The sequence below is a fragment of the Urocitellus parryii genome, chromosome 10 (genome assembly GCF_045843805.1).
Source record: "Urocitellus parryii isolate mUroPar1 chromosome 10, mUroPar1.hap1, whole genome shotgun sequence".
In the NCBI taxonomy this organism is placed as follows: domain Eukaryota; kingdom Metazoa; phylum Chordata; class Mammalia; order Rodentia; family Sciuridae; genus Urocitellus; species Urocitellus parryii.
Window position 1 is genome coordinate 6,556,226 of NC_135540.1, and position 19,325 is coordinate 6,575,550.

Consider the following 19,325-nt stretch of genomic DNA (forward strand, 5'->3'; position numbering starts at 1 on the left):
CTTTTAATGGCACTGTAAAACTAGTTGGAAGATAAGAGATATGACTTGTCTGCTAATTGTTAGCTTTAAAATAAAATCTTGGTAGTGTGGATATATCTTGGGATTTAAAAAAATCCCTTTGAAAATTAGGTTTTGTATTCTGTATTGATAATAAAGGAAGTTTAAAACTGTTGTAAGCGAACCTTCTTTACCCCTGACTCTAACTACATTAGTCAGCAGAGGACAGCAAAATTTTTGTCTGTTTTCTCCATAGAAATATAGGCAGTATTTCCGAGGATTTGTATAAGATTCTTGTTTTTTTCAAAGATGTTGTAGAAGGTAGTGTATTTGATCAGGTGCTTAGGAGGCTGAGGCAGGAAGATGGCAAGTTCAAAGCCAGCATCGGCAACCTAGCAAGGCCGTAAGCAGCTTAGGTAGACCCTGTCTCAAACAACAAAACAAAAACACACACACACACATTTGAAATACCTAGATTTTAATGTTTGAGTGGGTGAAAGGACATTAAGCTAGTGGGGATAAACTATAGAGAATTTTGATTTTTGTGAGGCTGTGGGTCAGCAGAATGGAATAGGTAAACATCCTGGTGCTCAGAGGCAAAATATATTTCAAGAGTCCAAAATATACTTTTTTAATCTATTGGCATTATCACTTGAGGGGAAAAAAATAACTCTTATAAACTCAACATAATTTCTTGGAATAGTCAATATAACACAGAAGTTACAGAAACAAAATAGTTCTGTTTTTCCCTTACTTAACTTTATCAGATCAAAGATAAATAATCAAATATTAATAATCATTTTCCCTGTGAAGATTAAGCAAATACTGTAAAATTTTAAACCTGCATAGAGCCATACTTAAAGGGAAAAAATCCTTAAAATTCTGAGTGGGTTGGGCATGGCAGTTGGATTGCAAAGTTGAGGCCAGTGTTGACAACTTAGACCATGTCTCAAAACAAAATTTTAAAAGGGAAGCTGGGGATGTACATCACTGGTGGAGCACTCCTGGGTGTAATCCTCAGTACAAAAAAAAAAAAAAAAAATTTAAATGACGTGGGTAAAGTACAAATATGAACTTAATTGCTAAATTGCTATACCAAATCCTATTTTAGTCTGGAAGATACGTAGAATGTTTTAGTCCGCTTTTTCACTGCTGTGACTAAAAGACCTGACCAAAACAATTTTAGGGGAAGAAAAGTTTATTTGAGGGCTCACAGTTTCAGAGCTTTCAAACTATAGACAGCCAGCTTTAATCGTCAGGGCTCCAGGTGAGGCAGAACAATTTAGTGGAAGAATGTGGCAGAGGGAAGCCAGATAGAAATATATACCCCAAAGCCGCACTCTAATTCCTCCAGTCACAACTACCACTTCACTTACCACTCAGTTAATCCCAGTCAGGAGATTAATTCACTGATTGGGTTAAGACTCTCACAATCCAATCATTTCTCCTCTAAACCTTCTTGCATTGTCTCACATCCGAACCATAACAATAGAACAAAAGAAAGTAAAATGTTAGTATCCTGAACTGAGCTAAAACTCTTATATCAAACTGTTAATGAGAGATGACTCATAGTGAACAAAACCATAATGGAGATTTCCTAAGGAAACAATTTTGTTAAATGCTAACTCTACTGTTGGAAAATGCATAGCTAATACATATGTGTAAGTTGTGCACATTTTTTTATCTTAAATTGCTAATGTTTCATCTTAGAATCTTGGGTAGGATTTTTAATTTCCTACTCTAAAACTGTCACCCCAAATAATAGCTAAAATTCCATTTCAGAGCTTCGTTCTTTTTGTTCATCTTTAATTCATTAAAATACGTCATTAAATAAGATGATCTTTTAAGTTGGTAGACATTTATACTTACTAAAACTACGTTTATTTTATTTCAATGAATTTCAGTGTTTTCTCACAGGTTTTGCTGAGGGAAGGGGGACGAAAATACAAAACACAGGCATCATCTAGGTAGTAATAGTCCAGAAACACCTGAAACAAATGTTGGCTGTTTTATATTCCTATTATGAATTGATGGTAAAAGGACTTTGGTATTCTAGAACAAAAATTTATGAAATAGTTCTTTTATCAGATATAAACTATGATATATAAATAGGAAATTGATACCTTAATTCCTTATTAGCTGTTTGACCTAAACATAAATTCAAAGGGGAACCTTTTCTTCCACCACTTATTAAACATTAGTATTTTCTAGGGGCCAGTGCTATGTGCTTTCTAACTTTTTCTAGTTGTATTTTCCTGGCTGTCTCTTGCATATTTTTCTCTGTATGTGTCAGAGGCTTTCTAACCCAACACTTCCCAAACCTAATTTATCTTAATTCACAGACTTTCTTTCCTTATCTCAGACTTTCTTTCCTTACCACAGACTTTTCTTTTCCTTATCTTCATAGTACATACCCCTCTACTTGGTCACTTAACACTAGAAATCTGGAAGTCTAACTTGCTTTCTTTCCACCTAAATTAATATAGGAAATAGAGTGAAAACTATTATAAATTATACCTTCTAAATATTTCTTCTCATGTATTCTCTCCACTTCAATTGCCATTGCCTTAATTTAGGCCTCATCATTCCTCGTGTAAATTACTTTCACCCATTAAGTCCCAAGTTTTCAATCTGTAAATATTTCAACAAAAATTGACACAGATCCTTTAAAGTAGATTGGAAATCATAATCTAGAGTATATGTATATTATAATTAATATACTTATTACATAATTATCTGCCTATAATTATAATGTTTCTATAGGTGTTTTGTATCTGGGACAGCAGGACAAAATGAGTTAATAACCTCAGTGAAAGTAGGTTAAGTTGTAAAAGCAACTCAAAAGTATAATGGTTTAAATAACATAGGTATTTTTGTTACTTAATAGCTGGGAGGTAAGCAGTCCAAGCTAGCAGGGTATATGCTCTATGATTTTCATCAGATGCTCACTTTCCTTTAGATTTTTTGCTCTTGTCTCTCAAAACAAGGATTTGTAACCATTTTTGTGCCATGGACACTTGTCAGCCTAGTACAGTCTATGAATCCCTTCTTGCAACCAAGTTTTTAAGTAAAATACGTAGGATTGATTACAAAGGAAACTTGGAAATACGGTTATTAAAAATAACATGCTTTTCTGTAATGTGCTTTTTAAAAAAAAAAAAAAAGAATTGCCTCTCTTTTTTTTTTTTTTTTTTTGATAACCTTTTTATGTGGTGTAAAGGATCGAACCCAGTGCCTCACATGTGCTAGGGAGGAGCACTCTATCACTGAGCTACAATCCCAGCCCCAACATGTACTTTATGAAAAAAGTTTATAGTAACAACTAATAACCTATTTATTGTTGTATTTTCAAGGTCAATGTTACTATTAATGTTGTTTGAAGTTGTCTCCAACATTTATAAGGTGGTATTAAAAATACCTTATTTCTATTGATAGCAAAAATCATATACTGTTTTTACTACTGTGATTTATGCCTATATTCATGATTGAAGGAAACATTAAATTTCAGTTTAAGGTTACTTCAAGACGATTCCCTTAATTCTGTCTATGGATCCCTTCAGTATCTGGGAACTTCAAAGAACCTCTGCCCTAGACCATTATACCCATGTGTACAGTCAAAAGTGCATCTTTGGCTTATCTGTGTTCCCAGTCACAGAAATAGAGGGAAAGTATTCTTTTTCTCATATAATCTCTTCTCTGTGCCCATTAGTTCCTTCCTTTAGTTACCTTGAAAATGTCTTATTTTTTAACACATAATGCAAAAATTGTTTTCCCTGAGAAGACTTTCTACCTCAAAGGATTCCTCTCCTCATACAGATAATCCCATTTCAGGTCTTTCAAACGGAAGCTTTTAGACTTCCATGTAAGTTGGTTATAGAGTGAAGTTCCTACTTATACAACAATAACTATTTATTGTGCATCCATGAATTCAAGGCCTTAACTAGTATGAAGCATACAAAAGAGTACAGTCTATATTCTAATAAAACCTAGTAGTAAAGTTATAATCTAGTAAGTGGATGTCACAGAGAACAGTGAACAGAATGTGAAAAGCACCAAAAGAACAAGGTACAAAGTGCTAGTGAAGGAAGGAAACTAAAATTAAGACAATCATGGGAGCTTCATGCTACATTAAGCTGAAACTTAAAACAGTATAGAAGATTTTAAACATGTAAAAATGGATCAATATCACAGAGAAAGATACAGGTATATTAAAAATTGGTCAGATTGGCTAAAATTTAACAGATAAGAAAAATGTGACAAAAACTGCATTCAGCTAATTATTATTCAAAAGTTAGCTTGATAATACTTCCAGACAAAAAATATAGTTGATTTAGAGAGCTTTATTTTTAAAAAATGCAAGAACTGAACCCAAAAAGTGGGATGCAAGAAGCAATGATGGAAACAAACTGAATACCTTGGTGACCTAGATAAGCCTATGAGAGGGGAAATGTGGGAGAAGTCACTTACCTTGGTGAATCTGGGAATAATTTAGCCTCGTTCTCACTTTTCTTGGGACTCTACACTTAACTCTGGTCTTTCCCTCCTTGATAGAGGTTTCACAGGGCCCAGCAGGAATATGGCGTTAGTGTGTTTCACTATGACTAGTTAGGCAGGGCTACTTAAATCTGGGGTTCAACAATTACAAGCCAATAGGCACCTAAGTAATTTATCTACTAACGTTATCAGCGGTAATGTTTTTATTTCTGTTACCTCTTTTTTTTAAAAAAAAAAAAAACTTTTGTAGTTGTGGCTGGACAGCATGCCTTTATTTTATATGTTTATGTGGTGCTGAGGATCAAACCCAGTGCCTCACACATGCTAGGCAAGTGCTCTGCCACCCTGCCTACTCTTAGTAACTGTTTGAAGATTCAGGTAGGAATGTACCTAAAATGGTGTCTAGAAGGAAACTTAGCTATCACTAGCTAAACCAAAAGCTGTTTAGCTAGTGACAGAAACAAAAAAATATTAAAAATGAGGAAAATATAGCTATAGAAGACATTTTAACTCACAAATGAATAATCAACTTTGTGCAAGATCTAGATAAAAATATAAGTAACCAATGTTGATTCAAGAATAGAAAACAGGGGGCTCCCAAGTTCGAAGCCAGCCTCAGTAATTTGGGGAGGCCCTAAGCAACTTAGCAAGAACCTCTGGAAAGGTAAAAGGGGCTGGGGATGTAGTTCAGTTGTCAAGCGTCCCTGGGATCAATCCTCAGTATCAAAACGGAAGAGCAGCGAAGCTGAGAGGTACATTATGTGCGCGGATCAGCTTGCATCCTGGGTTCCAGCAGCAGGTAAGCTTAAGGACGTCTGCTGGCCCTTTGGTGCCAGGCAGCCATGCTGTGCTTGAGCTACTTATCACAAAACAGCGCTGCGGACACGTCTCCCGCTTTCAGCAGTTTGAACCTGGGACTTGCGAGTTGAGGAACTTGCCAAAAGGCCTGCAGGAAGTAAATCAGGTTAGCTGTGACAGGCCCCGGGCGGTGACCCTCGGCCGCCCGGCTGGCTTTGCAGCAGGCGGCATGCCCTCGAAGTAACCTGAGGAGTGCGGGGTTAACTCCTTGTCCCTGTAGTCGATGTCTTTGTTGTGGTTGTTCCTTGAGGTTTTCAGACAGGGTGGATAAATAGGTGGAATCAGACAAAGGGTTCAGGAATGGGCCGGCCCCGGGCGGTGGCCTCCTGCTGCGCGGTGGCGGACGAGGCCGCTGGCGCAGAGTTCCCAGGGCGTCCAGTCCCGGCCGCGCTGCCTGCCGGGAGGCCGCGTGCCGGCCTGCAGCCGAGGGCGTCGTCGGCGCCGCGGCCCGCGCCGGGTGCGGTGCACCCCACTCGAGCATCGCCCCAACATGGATTTCCCGCTCATCCTGGCAACCGCCGCAGGAGCTTTATTCACGGTTGCTGCGGCCGCTCTGGCGGCGGCGTTGATACTAAGGCGTCTAAACTTCCTAAAGTGGACGGAAAGTGAGGACCGAGAGAGCAGCAGCCACTCTAGCGAGCAGCCCGCCGTCACCCGCAAGACGACAGCCCAGGTGAACCAAGGCACGCACCAAGAGCTGGGCAGTAAGGGACAAGACGCGCAGGAGGAAGCCAAGGGAAGGGAAAGGTACGGCGGGCGGCCTCTGCCCGAGGGCGCGAGGACGCTGGTGGCGGGAGGGCGCCAGTGCCCGGTTCCCCGACCCGCGCCGGGCTTTCGCCGCTTGAACGCCGGGCGGGAAGAGAACGCCGGGCGCAGCGCGCGCGGCACAATGGGCGCCACCTCACAGAGCCGGGCGCGGCGGACGGCGGGGCGAGCGCCACCCGTGCAGGCGCCGCGGGCCGCACTGGGCCCCTCGGGGCGGCGAGGCCGGCGGGTGGGTGCGCGGGCGGCGGGAGAGCCCTGTGGGGAGCGGGCGGGGGCGTGGCGGCCGGTTCCGCGGGCCCGCAGCGCCTGGGGCGCCGGGGCGGCCGCAGCTCCCCGCGCCGCTCACCTGCCCAACCGCAGTGCGCGCAGCCGCCGCGCGCCCGCCGCCCCGCCTCCCCACCACGCCCCGCCCGGCAGGGACGCCCCGGCTTTCCAGATCTTTCTCGAACCCGAAGCTCCTCGGGCAGCCGTTGCCCGAGTGCTGACGGAAGCGTCCGAGGGCGCGGCAGGGAGCTGCCTCGGGCGCTGGGAGACGGCTCGCGCGCCCCCCCGGCGGCCGAGCGCGCAGGCGCGGGTCCTAGTAACCGCCGGTTGGAGGCGGCCGGACCGCAGTGGAGAGACGGAGGCGGCGGGACGCGGGAGCTGCGGCGCGGCGGCCTCTTCCCTCCGCGGTCGCCCCACGCCCTGCCCCGGACGCTCCGGGTAGCGAGTGGGTCCTCTCCCCTTTGCCCCCGCAGGAGTCGCAGGCGCAGCAGCGACGGCCCAGCGAAGGACGCGGCGCCCGCTCCCCAGGCTAAGGCGCCGCCGCCGCGACCTTCCGGCGGCGGGATGTCGGTGGTGGGCATTGACCTCGGCTTCCTCAACTGCTACGTGGCCGTGGCGCGCAGCGGCGGCATCGAGACCATCGCCAACGAGTACAGCGACAGGTGTACCCCGTGAGTGCCGCGGCCCCGCGGGGGAGGGCCGGCGCCGGCGGGGTCCAGACTGCGGGTGGCCCGCGCGCCGCCGGGCGACTGCGAGCCGGCGGAGACCCGGCCTCGGGGAGAGGGCGTCTCTGGGGTCGTCCGTGCTTTGATTCCTTTGCAAGAACATTCTAGAAAGAATCCCCCCCCCCCACTTATCCGTTAGATTTCTTTTGAAATTTTGGAGGCTGGCCGCCGGAATGCGGCACGGAACGCGCTGGAACTCCGGTTCCCCGCCCGCGGCTCGCCCGGCCCGCTCGTTGCCCAGGCGACTCCTGACTGGCAAGGCCAGGTCCTGGGGTCTCCTGGGTCTCGGGCTGCGGAGGGCCACCTCAGCGGGTCGCTCTGCACAGGAGGGTGACGCGGCTGCGGACTGTCGCAGCGTAGGTGTGACTGCCCGCAGAGGACCGGGAAACTCGGCTCCCTGGGTCCAGCAGAGGGTAACCCGGCGACCTTCGGCTGCAGCATCCACTTGCGGGAGGCTGAGGCCAGGCGGACGCGCGTCCTCCCGAGAAGCGCGTCCGAGGCGCTCCCGGGGCCGACGTCGCCGCAGTGAGAACCCGGCCAGACCTGGGTTTCAGACTTCACCTGCTCGTCACTTAGAAGTCTAGATTCGCTTGGGCAGGGTTTTGTGTGGCTGAGATATTTTGATTTATGTGTAGGAAAAGGAATAATATTTAGATTTAATGACCTGATCCAATCCAGAAAGTTGGTGTCTTTGGGGTTTGTTTTTTATTGTTTGTGGCACTGGGGTTTGAAGCGGGACGCTTTTTTTTTTTTTTTTTTTTTTTAAATAACCACTGAGCTACATCCTCGTCCTTCTTTATTTTTGAAACAGTCTTGCTAAATTGCCAAGATTGGCCTGGAACTTGTGATCATCCTGTCATAGCTAGACAGGTGTGAACTACCACCCTAGGTTTAATCAAGAAAGTTTCTAAGGTGGAAGGATCATGTTTTCAGTTAGCTTGCATCACCGGCTGTTTTTGCCTTGGCTTTATATTGTCCTTTAATTCAGGAGTATGTAGTCTGTTATTGACCAAAAATATTTCAGGGTGGTCACATACTCCTGCACTGTGTATTTTCTTAGTGGGGCAGTTGTTGAGGGAAGATGTACCTAGTCCAGGACATTTATTCATTTACAAAGTGTTCCTATTGTTTGAAAAGCAGTACAATAGAAGAACCTTTAACTTTTCTCATACACTGTTGTATTTAATGACATGAGAAGCTAGTTTTGAAAAAAATTCATATTCTACTTGCAAATATCAAGGTAATAAACATTTTTAAAATGCAGATACATTACAGAAGGATTCTCTGAAAAGAAGGAAATTCTTAATTTAGTTGGTGCATGCTTTTTGATGTTTTATTCTTTTAACATTTAATTATTTTCCATAAGATCCCTCCCTAACTAAAAGGGACTTTGGACATTTAAAACTTGAAACAGTTTTATGGCATTTTCTGAGAATCTGGGGCTTACTTTCCAGATATCCAGTCTGGAAATATCACATTGGATATTTGAGATTTAAGCTGCGTTGTAAATATTTTTTAAGTACAAAATGGAATTTTTGAATAGAGATGACAAAGTATATGAAGTATAACATAAAAAGATTGTACCAAATCAGACATAACTTTACTCTGTTTATATGTGAATACTTGACCATGTACAACTACAAGAATGGGAAGTTTACAACCCCTTGTATGTATAATATGTCAAAATACATTCTATAGTCAAGTATATCTAAATAGAACAAAAGTTTTTTTGAGAATTTTTTTGTAAAAAAAACTTTTACATCATGTAATGTTTATTGATTACATCTATTTCCTTTGTTATTACTGGCTCAGGTAAAAGTTTTGAGAAAGAATAGGTATTTAACTTACTTGATTTTTCTCAAAACCTTGGCAGTATTTTTTATTTAATGGTTTTATAACGTTCTGGAATTTTGTTTTTGTTTTTTAAGAAAATTGAAGGGAAGAGTTTGAAGACTTTCTGCTTGATATTTCCAAGCCTAGTTACTCTAGGTATTTTTTTAAACTTTTAATAGTCTACTTTTTACTTCAAGAGAGTTTACTAATGGTAAGAATTTGACTTTCTTTGTGACATATTATGTGTGAAGGTTTCAAAGAACCTAACCTTAAAAAAAAATGACAGTAGAAAACAAATCTTATTTAAATATACTATTCTAACAAAAATTAAACTATTGGAAATCAACCTAAGAAAAATTTTTAATATTCATTCAAGTGCACAGAATTTTTCAGTAGCACAATGGTGAAAAATTAGAAGTATCTGGAAGTATGTCCAAGTAATGGAGTTAGGAACAAGACAGATATAAGTAGCTGAAAAATGGCAAACTGGTGTTTTCTCCAAGAGATGAATTTTAGGATTGAATGCCAACCATGCCAGCCATCCACACAGATTTCTATATTTGATATGTACATTTTTACTTGGTCAAAGAATGTGTTGAATCAAGGAATTATTTGCAAGAGGTGTTAAAGATATCATCAAACCTATTGATTTCTGCTATGTCCTGATTTTCCTGTTTTTCACTGAATCTCAGAAGAGTAACATTCATTCCCCCCTCCATCTGATAAATTTTAACATTTTGAGAGAGAGTGAGGGTGTGTGTGGGTGTGTGTGTTTCTGCTCCTATGTCTCAAAGGTGTCTAAAACTTGGAATGATCACACTAGAATTTGTGATTGTTCCTCTCCAAATCTGTTGTTCTTGACAGTGTTTCTGTCTCGTTGGATAGCATCATTATCTATTCTCTTATGTAAACTGGAAACCTAGACATTATGCTTTTCACTTAACCTATTCCCTCTGTATAGTCCAGCACTGTCAATGAAAATGTCAGCCACAGACATAATTGTAAATGTTCCAGAAGTTACATTAGAAAGGAAGCTTATCCGTTCATACTGTAATCAAAATGATTTCCAACAAACTTTCTGCCTCTTTGATGCCATCACTGTTGACACTTCCTTGGGTAAGCCTTCTTAACCCTCTGGGTCAGTTCCTGCTATGGTCTATTCTTATAGCACCATGTGCTCCCTCTGTTTAGCACCTAGTTCCTGCTATGGTCTATTCTTATAGCACCATGTGCTCCCTTTGTTTAGCACCTAGTTTATTTTTATCTGTATGTATATAGCATTCTTTCCTTTAACCATTGTATCTTTAGCAACTAATAGTGCAAAGCTTACTCAACAAACATTTGTTGAATCTACTAAATAAACTTTTAAACTATTTGCCCTCCCTGAAAATTCAGTGGTTCCCAACATAACAGTGGCTTGTTCGGCCCTTGAAAACCATTTATCTGGAATATTACTTCTCTGTTGTGTATGATACACCAGCAGTCAATGTCCTCTGCATTATTTAGAACTTGTTAATGAATTCCCATTATCTACTGAATAAATTTCAAGTTTGTATTCTAGAATGTGAGGCCCTACTTAATCTGGCCTCAATACTATATTACCAAATTTTCCTGTGAAACTGCAAGTTGTGTTCTTCCTATCAAATAACCATTACCCATAGGAGCATCATTCAATAAAAACCTTTAGTATGTATCAGAGAGTGATCTATGCCATTGTTGTCTGGTAGAACTTCCTGTTCTATATATCTGTTCTATGTATATCCTGTTCTTTGTATATCCACTAGTTACATGTAGTCATTAAGCACCTGAAATGTGGTTGGATATGAAGAATTGCATTTTTTTTCTTTTAGTTAATTTAAATTTTACTGGGCACATGTGGCTAGTGACTTCCATATTGGATAGCACAGAACAGGGCGGTGGGGTATACCTTATCTAAACCTCATGAAATTCACATTCTGATGTTAATATATGTCCAGTGAATAAATTGTATTAGAAGATGATATACGATGAAGAAAAATTAAATTGGAAAAAATGGTATTAGATGTACTTGGGAGGAGCAGGAATATTGTTTATGTAGAATTATCAGGGACAGTGTTTCTGATAACCTGTCTTGAACAGAGATCTAAAAGAATTGAGCATGCAGGGCCATATTGGTGTATTTAGAAGAGTTCTGAAAGTGAGAACTGTATGTATAGCAGAAGTATGCATTGTAGTCTAGAAATAGCATAGAGATCTATGTACTTGTCTTGAATTTATAGGGTAGAGCAACAAAGACCCCAGACCATGAAGAGAGTACATTGGTTTTCGGGAAGACTTGAGCTTACTTTGCAAGTCAGCAAAACTGGAGGGTTTTCTGCAGGAGAGGCTCATGATCTTACTCTTTAAAAGAGTATTGCTCTGGGGCTGGGGATGTGGCTCAAGCGGTAGCGCTCGCCTGGCATGCGTGCGGCCTGGGTTCAATCCTCAGCACTACATACAAACAAAGATGTGTGTCCGCCGAAAACTTAAAAATAAATATTAAAAAATTCTCTCTCTCTCTCTCTCTCTCTCTCTCTCTCACTCTCACTCTCTTTAAAAAAAAATACTAAATACTAAAGAGTATTGCTCTGGCTGTCATGTTGAAAGTAGACTTACATGTCTCTGTTTTGTGTATTACTATAATAATATACTTGAGGCTGTAAAGAGTTTTGTAAAGAGATTTATTTGGCTAATGATTCTGGTGGCTGTTTTGTAAAGAGATGTATTTGGCTCGTGATTCTGGTGGCTGGAGGAGATTCTAAACAGCATAGTGCTTGTGTTGACAAGGGTTCCTAGCTGCATTGCAGCATGATAGAGAAACAGAAAGGGAACCATCCCCACAGTGGCCTCATTTTGTAACAGCCTACTTACTGTCTTGGAGAACTAACTAGTTACACGAACGAGATCCAACCTACTTGCTTGAAATGGGCTTTACTCCTTTCTGAGGGTGATGTTCCTATGCCCTAATCATCCCACAGGGCCTTGCCACTTAAAGGTACTGCTTTGTTGTCATTACATTGGGGACCAAGTTTCCTGCACACAAACCTTTGGGGGTGCAAACCATAGTTGTAATAACCTACGTAGCAGGAATGTCCTTTTCCTTAAGACATGTGAAATGCTTTGTCTCCTTCCAAATCTTGATGCTGAAGTTGTCTCTCTTTGCTTTTCCCTAAGCTCTGTTGTATAGACGTTATTATTCTACCTTTTGTTAATTATTAGTATTACTCTTAATCCTATATTTTCTATATGATGATTTTTTTTTCAATAGACTATAAATTCTCCAAGGACAGGGATTGTGGCTTTGTATATAGTGTCTTTCTTTGTTAGTTAAATTGTTTCCTATAGTTAAACTGAAATCATGAAAATTTTCTTAAATCATACATGAAATGGTATTTTGATGAAAATATCATTCTGTACTTGCCTTTATGTTGTATATTTAAATGCGGAAACTAAATAGCAATAATTTGTGTGATGTCTGTGTACCAAGTATTGTTCAAAGAGTTTCCCTAGATTCACTCCTCTAATCCTCTCTTACCCCTATGAGCAGGTATTATCACTGTCTTCCAGATGGAAAGCCGAAGCAAATACTAGTTATGTAATTTCCACAAGGTTACTCAGCTGTTCAATGGTGAGCAAGGTTTTAAATCCATGTAGCCTTGCCTTACTGAGTACACTTAATTTTTTTAATAGGTCATAGACCCGTAGAATTTGAAAACAGTTTTAGGAAGCAACAATACTATTCCTGTAATAAGGACACTTAAAAAATTCTTAACATTTATTCTGACCACCATTCCATTATTTAGGAAACTTTAAAATATGTAAAATTTTGCTGAGTGTGGTGGTGTATGCCTATAATCTACAGTATCTTGGGAGGCTGAGGCAGGAGAATTTCAAAATTGAGGCCAACTTAAGCAACTTAGTGAAACCCTGTCTTAAAAATAAGAATGGCTGGAGACATAGCTCAGTTGGTAGAGTGCCCCTGGATTTAATCCCAAGTATCAAAAAATGTGTAAAATTTTAATTTATATTAACATATTCAAAATAAAACATTATTAATCTTTAAATTTAGTTTTATACAACAAAAAAATAATAGCACATTAATATAAAAATACCTTTAAAAAAAACCTTTGTGTTTTTCCTTACTTAGGGCCTGTATATCTTTGGGATCAAGAACTCGAGCCATTGGAAATGCAGCTAAAAGCCAGGTAAAATTGTTAGGATGACCGTTTTAACTTATAAGAAGAATTAATTGAGTCATACTAAGATACCATGTTAGGTAACTGAGTTGCAAATATGACAGATCCTGACATCTTTGTATTTTTTTTAAGTCAACTTACAAATTTTATTGGCTAATAGACAACTGCCACACATTCTTCTTACCACCATCCTACTATTCCTGAATTTAATTTGCAAAGGGAAGCAGAGACCAAAGAGGATTTCTTAGGTACTCAACAAAATTTGAAGAAGTGGGGAAAAATATACTTACAGTTACTGAAAATAAAACTTGCCTCAGTTAAGAGAAGATTTTTCTTTGTACATATTTTAAAATAGCTTTATTTTCCATTTAGGAACTGTGGAAAATACCTATTCATATTGTTTGGAAGGGTACCTCATTTTGTAATAGGTAGTCTTCCAGATTCTTTTCAAATGGTCTTCACATTTCCTATAAATTGATGCTATCTGGCAGAGCCTTCTATTCAGCTTTCTGACATCTTGTCAAGAATTTGTAGAGGAGCAAGAATTCTTGCCCGGTTAGTTTCCACAATGCAGCCGTTTAACACCATCTCCTCCAAAATGGTGTGTACTTTATCCAAATTAAACGTTATATCTGGTTCAGTCACTCGGCTGAAGTACTCGTCTAAAACTTCGACAAAATGTGAATGAATTCATAATAGCCATCTCATTCTCAGTGTCATTATAACTTCAACCACAATGAAGAGAGCTGCATATTGCCGATATATCAGCTTAAAATCCTTATATTCAATGAAAGAGCATTGTTCATTGGATCCGGAGACAGCTCTTTATGACTTCTGTTTCCAGAAGAGCACGCTTATTAATCTCCACATGCTCATGGTGCTTAGAAAGTCAGGTCTGGCCTTGTTTATTCACCGTAAGGAAAAATTTTAGCATTTTTTTTCCTGACCAGTGTTTTTCCAAATACAGATTAAAAGTTATAGCAAGGGATGGCTGTCATTGGAACCTGTGTGGCTCGGGGATGATGATCCTGTGATGGGTTTTCCTAGAATACCCCTCCCCCTTTCCTGCTGAAGCTTATTCCCCAACCCTCACTAGCCACATGGTATGGGCTTCCTTGGGGCAGCCATTTTGGCTTTTAGTATGGCATCTGCGGGGGCTTCTCCGGGGCCTGTATTTTATTAGATGTATTTTGTTTTGAATTGTATAAATTCCTTGAATTTTTAAAGTCTTTAGTTATAAAGTTAGGGTATACTGCTGTGTGACATTAATTTTTCCTAGTATAGTCACTTTCTATGACAGATACTCTATCTAGAAATGCACTTCAGTGACTAGTAAGCAATGTTCTTGTAAAAGAATGTGGGGGTTACCCACCAGGGTAATCCCATGTTGCTATCACTATATGTGGAATTTGTTTAACCCATTTTGTCCTAGCATCCCAGATATAATATTTGCCCTGTGTCCTATTTATAGGATGATATACTAAGACACTAATCGATCAGGTATCCTTTTTATAGACCAACTCACATTTTCATGCTTAATGATAATAAAGGGTATATAAACTCTGTTATTATTTCCAGCCTACTTAAATGCATCTGTGTTTTGTTGAAATCCTCTTTGGTCTCTGCTTCCCTTTGTAAATTAAATTCAGGAAAACTTTGAATTTAAGTAATTTCAACTGAAATGCTAATCAGTAGAATATAACTTAACAATGTGTAACATTGCTTTTTCTTTTTTTTAACTTCCATTCACCAAAAACATGTAACAGTTATTTCTTACATTTCATATGTATACCTGGGTTGTCTCTTACTTTTGAAATTTTCTTCAATGGGTTTTATTTTTCACTTAGGACAGAATAATTGACTCATTTATCTGGGGATGTTTTGGTTATGATGTTTGCCATACCCATCTTTTTATAATTGCCCTGTATGTGAGAGTGTTTATATCCTGGCACGATTGCACACACCTGTAATCTCAACCCAGCAAGGAGGCTGAGGCAGGATTCCAAGTTTGAGGCCAGTCTGGGCAACCTATCAAGACTTTAATCTCATAATGAAAATAAGAAAGGGGATCTGGGGTTGTAGCTCAGTGGTAGAGCACTCACCTAGCATCTGTGAGGCACTGGGTTTGAGCCTCAGCACCACATAAAAATGAAATAAAGATATTTTCCACCTACAACTAAAAGATAAATACACACATAAAAAAGTGGGGGTTGTGGGTTTAGCTCACTTGTAGAGTGCCTCTGAGTTCAATCCCCAAGATTGGGTGGAGGAATGTTTTTATTTTGAGTTTTCCTCTCACATTCAGGCTGATCTAAGTGTATCATAGATAGTCAAAAGAAACCAACCCACGCCAGTTGGCAGTGGTGCACACCTGTAATGCCAGCAGGTCAGGAGGCTGGGGTAGGGGGTTTAAAGCCAGCCTCAATAATGGTAAAGTGCTAAGTAACTCGATGAAACCCTGTCTCTAAATAAAATTCAAAATAGGGCCGGGGATGTGGCTCAGTTTCTGAGTGCCCCTGAGATCAGTCCCCAGTACTAAAAAGAAACCAACCCATAAAGTCAGTTCTTCTAAGAGCTCACCAACATAGTAACGACATCATTGTAGTTTTCACCTCATAATAGAAGATCAAGATCTTTTTGGCTTTCAGAGTCACTAGGAGGGCAGGTACTGGATCTTAGTAACAGTCTATAGTTTGAACTACGTACTCTTTAAAAAAAAAAAAGTTGTTGCAGACTACAAGACATTTACAAATTAAAATACTTGAACTTCACATCATGCTACATGGAAGGGGTTTAATTTACTTGCCTAAAAGCAAGTTTCAGCAGTGCAGGCAGCATACTAATACATGAGAGTACTCCTAATTCATTTCACAGTGAATTAAATATTAAGAAAAGAAAACTGTACCAAAAATAGAAACAGTTTAAACAAAAATAGAAATGAGAGTGGTAAGAAGAAGAAATCAGAAATACTAATTCACTGGAGTAGAAGTATTGAGGATAATGAAGGGATGAATTTAATTATAGGTAGACTTTTATTATTGGAAAGTTTTAAATTTTGTTCCCTCTCTCTTTTGGAGACGTCAGAGGGGCATTTGGGAGGTGATAGTTAAAATGCATAACTTTCTCATTATAACTTTACTGCGAATTGGAAACCAGGAAAATGAAAAAGTATATGTCTGAGCCTGGGTGTGTATATAAGAAAAAGGGACATGGTTTTAAGTATTAGGATAGTATTTTATTTTATATTCATTAAGTCATTGATAAATAATTTGAATGTTTACTCCCAACAGATAGTCACAAATGTAAGAAATACAATTCATGGCTTCAAAAAACTTCACGGGCGATCATTTGATGATCCCATTGTGCAAACTGAAAGAGTCAGGCTTCCTTATGAACTGCAGAAGATGCCCAATGGAAGTGCAGGAATTAAGGTAAGTTGTGTATTCCTAGAATACAATTATATCTCCTGACTGGATACAGTACATACACCATACTACCAAGAGATGGGCAGTTTTTGTAATTTAGTGAATGCAAAAAAAAAAAATCCAATTTTAATAATAACTTTTAAATTCAAATAATGCTCTTGTCAAGGAAGAAATTAACAACTTTTAGTGGACAAAGCAGAGGCACATGTGATTTAGAAGAGTAGATCCAGAAAATATGTTAATTACTATAAGATTTTCTAATTTTCAAGAAACTTAATGTAATGAGAAGTGTAAAAGAAATTGTTCTTCCAAAAGATGGAGCCTTGATTTTTAATTCTATATCCTGAAACAATAAGTTTAAGACCAGTTTTTAAAAAATGGGTTTATCAGAAACTGATGGGATGCCTGAAAACACAGTTATCATTATGACCCAGTAATTGCACTCTTTTAGTATGTACTGAAGAAAATTGAAATGTGTCTATACAAAAATTTGCACATGAATATTCATAATAGCATTATTTATAATGAACAAAAAGTGGAAACAATTCAGGTGATCTAAGCAAATAATAGATGGTTAAACCAAATAGGATATATGAATACAGTGGAATATTGTTTGGCCAAATAAAGGAAGTATTAATGTGTACTTACAACATGTATGAACTTTGAAAACATATAGTATGAGCCCGTTTATTTGCAATGTCTAGAATAGGGTGTATCCATAGAGGCAGAAAGTAGATTAGTGACTATTAAGGATGAAGGGGGAATTGAGCTGGGGAGTAAAAACTAACCAGTATAAAACTTCTGGGGGGTGATGAAAATGTTTTGCAGTTAGATGTAGTTATCAGTGCTATGTTGTAGGTGAAATTGAAGATCAAGGCTTATGGACTAGGAAACTAGAAGGGTTAAGACAACAAATGAGATAGAAAATAAATTCAGGTATCCTGTAGATCTGAACAGCTCTGCTTAATGGTTATTTAAAGCAATTTTATTCTGTTCTAGGTTAAACTAATTAAAAATTCCTTTTCTTTTATTGTTTAACATGAAAATAAATAGTGCTTTGTTTATAATAGGCTGATATAAACAGAATAGTTTTAAAGAAAGCCACACAAAATTTTTAGTATCGAATATATTTATAATGAGAGTCTAGGTGAAAAGAATTTTGTTCTTTTCCCCATAATAACACAGGAAGTACAGTAAGTAAGTATTTTAAACTTAATCTTTTTAAACAAATTCTGATTCTTTTTAGTTTAAATACATAACATTAGAATTCATTTTGACAGTTATAAAATTGTGGAATATAATTTGTTGTAATTCACAGTACTTCTCCTGACCCCAGTCCTCCTTCCCCTGTTCCCTTCCTCTACTCTCCTGATCTGTTAGTGTCTTGTGCATATACATAAAGGTTAGATTAACTATGGCATGTTTATATATGTACATAGGAAAGTTAGGTCACATTCAGTCCACTGTTTTTCCTTTATCCTGTCCTCCTGTTCCTCCTCCTCAACCCCCACCCTTCTCTACTTTACTAATCTTTCTTTATTTTGATGGAATTCCCACATACTTTTATGTTTGAGAAGGTTTTGAAAATGCCAGTCAGTCCTGTGTTGGAATAGTCTTCATCTTTTGAAGACTTTAAGATTTTCAGTGTTCAACTTTGTGAATTTTATTCAGTTATTTTTTATACATGCATTTGAATATGATTTGCTGGTTTTTTTCACCTTTTAAAATATTTTTATGCAAAGGAATGCTATACTATGGTACCCCCATAGACAACACTCAGATCATGGTATTTGATTCAATTTTTCTTTATTTTATTAGGGTTTATTTCTCCTCTCTTCTTTGGTTTGTTTTATTTATTTTTTTATTTTTTTACAGTATTTGTTTTTGAACTTTCTTATAAATGGACACAAGTGGATATCAATTTCAGGTATGATTCAAAGGAAATCTTTTTTAAAGAGAAATTTTTAATATTTATTTTTCAGTTTTCGGTGGGCACAACATCTTTATTTTTTTTTATTTTTATGTGGTGCTGAGGATCGAACTCAGCCCCCCACGCATGCCAGGGGAGTGCGTTACCGCTTGAGCCACATCCCCAGCCCTCTTATGTGGTGCTGGGGATTGAACTCCTAGGGCTTTGCATGTGCAAGGCAAGCGCTCTACCACTGAGCCATAACCCCAGCCTCTCAAAGCAAATCTTACATCATTATATTTATATACACATTTGAGCTATACCCAAATACATTGTGCTGCTTTAGAGTTTTTTCCAGAAGTCTTCCAAATGTCAGCATTATGAAATAAAATTATTTACTCTGGGGATCCAGAAGTAAAAGATAAGAGCCTCAGTGAATTAAATAGTTATGTTTTGTGGCTTCTAAACTTAGCTTTCTATTGCTTTTAAATTTTGTGATTGTCACAAAGGTTTGATACTTGACAAGTACAGGTCCCTCAGGATTCCTTGGTCAAGAAGCTTTTGTCAAGTTTGATTTGGTGTGCCTAAATGCCAGCCTAGCCTTAAATAATGTATAAAATAAGCACTTTTTTGGTCTAAACAAGTAATTTTTAAAATTTCAATCTTTAATTCATAGTTGTCCCAGAAACTTCCTTTTTTAAAAAAAATTTACTCTAATTTGTTATACATGACAATGCATCTCAGTTCATCAGTTCATAGTACACAAATGGAGCACAATTTTTCATTTCTCATTGTACACACCATTCGTGTCTTCATACATGTTCCTAGGGTAATGATGTCC

General features: G+C 39.1%; 1 protein-coding gene and 1 pseudogene across 1 annotated transcript in view; one reads left to right on the top strand and one right to left on the bottom strand.

Moving 5' to 3' along the window:
• The first annotated feature begins 6,779 nt into the window (after nucleotides 1-6,779).
• The window catches only part of Hspa4l (heat shock protein family A (Hsp70) member 4 like), a 46,283-nt gene continuing 33,737 nt past the window's right edge, over nucleotides 6,780-19,325 (top strand). Inside the window, exons 1-3 of the mRNA XM_026390925.2 lie at nucleotides 6,780-7,049; nucleotides 13,102-13,159; nucleotides 16,441-16,581. Coding sequence (XP_026246710.2) covers nucleotides 6,943-7,049; nucleotides 13,102-13,159; nucleotides 16,441-16,581 — 306 coding nt within the window. The 5' untranslated portion in view covers nucleotides 6,780-6,942. The remainder of the gene's footprint in view (nucleotides 7,050-13,101; nucleotides 13,160-16,440; nucleotides 16,582-19,325) is intronic.
• LOC113184278 (AP-4 complex subunit sigma-1 pseudogene) lies at nucleotides 13,652-14,084 on the bottom strand (annotated as a pseudogene).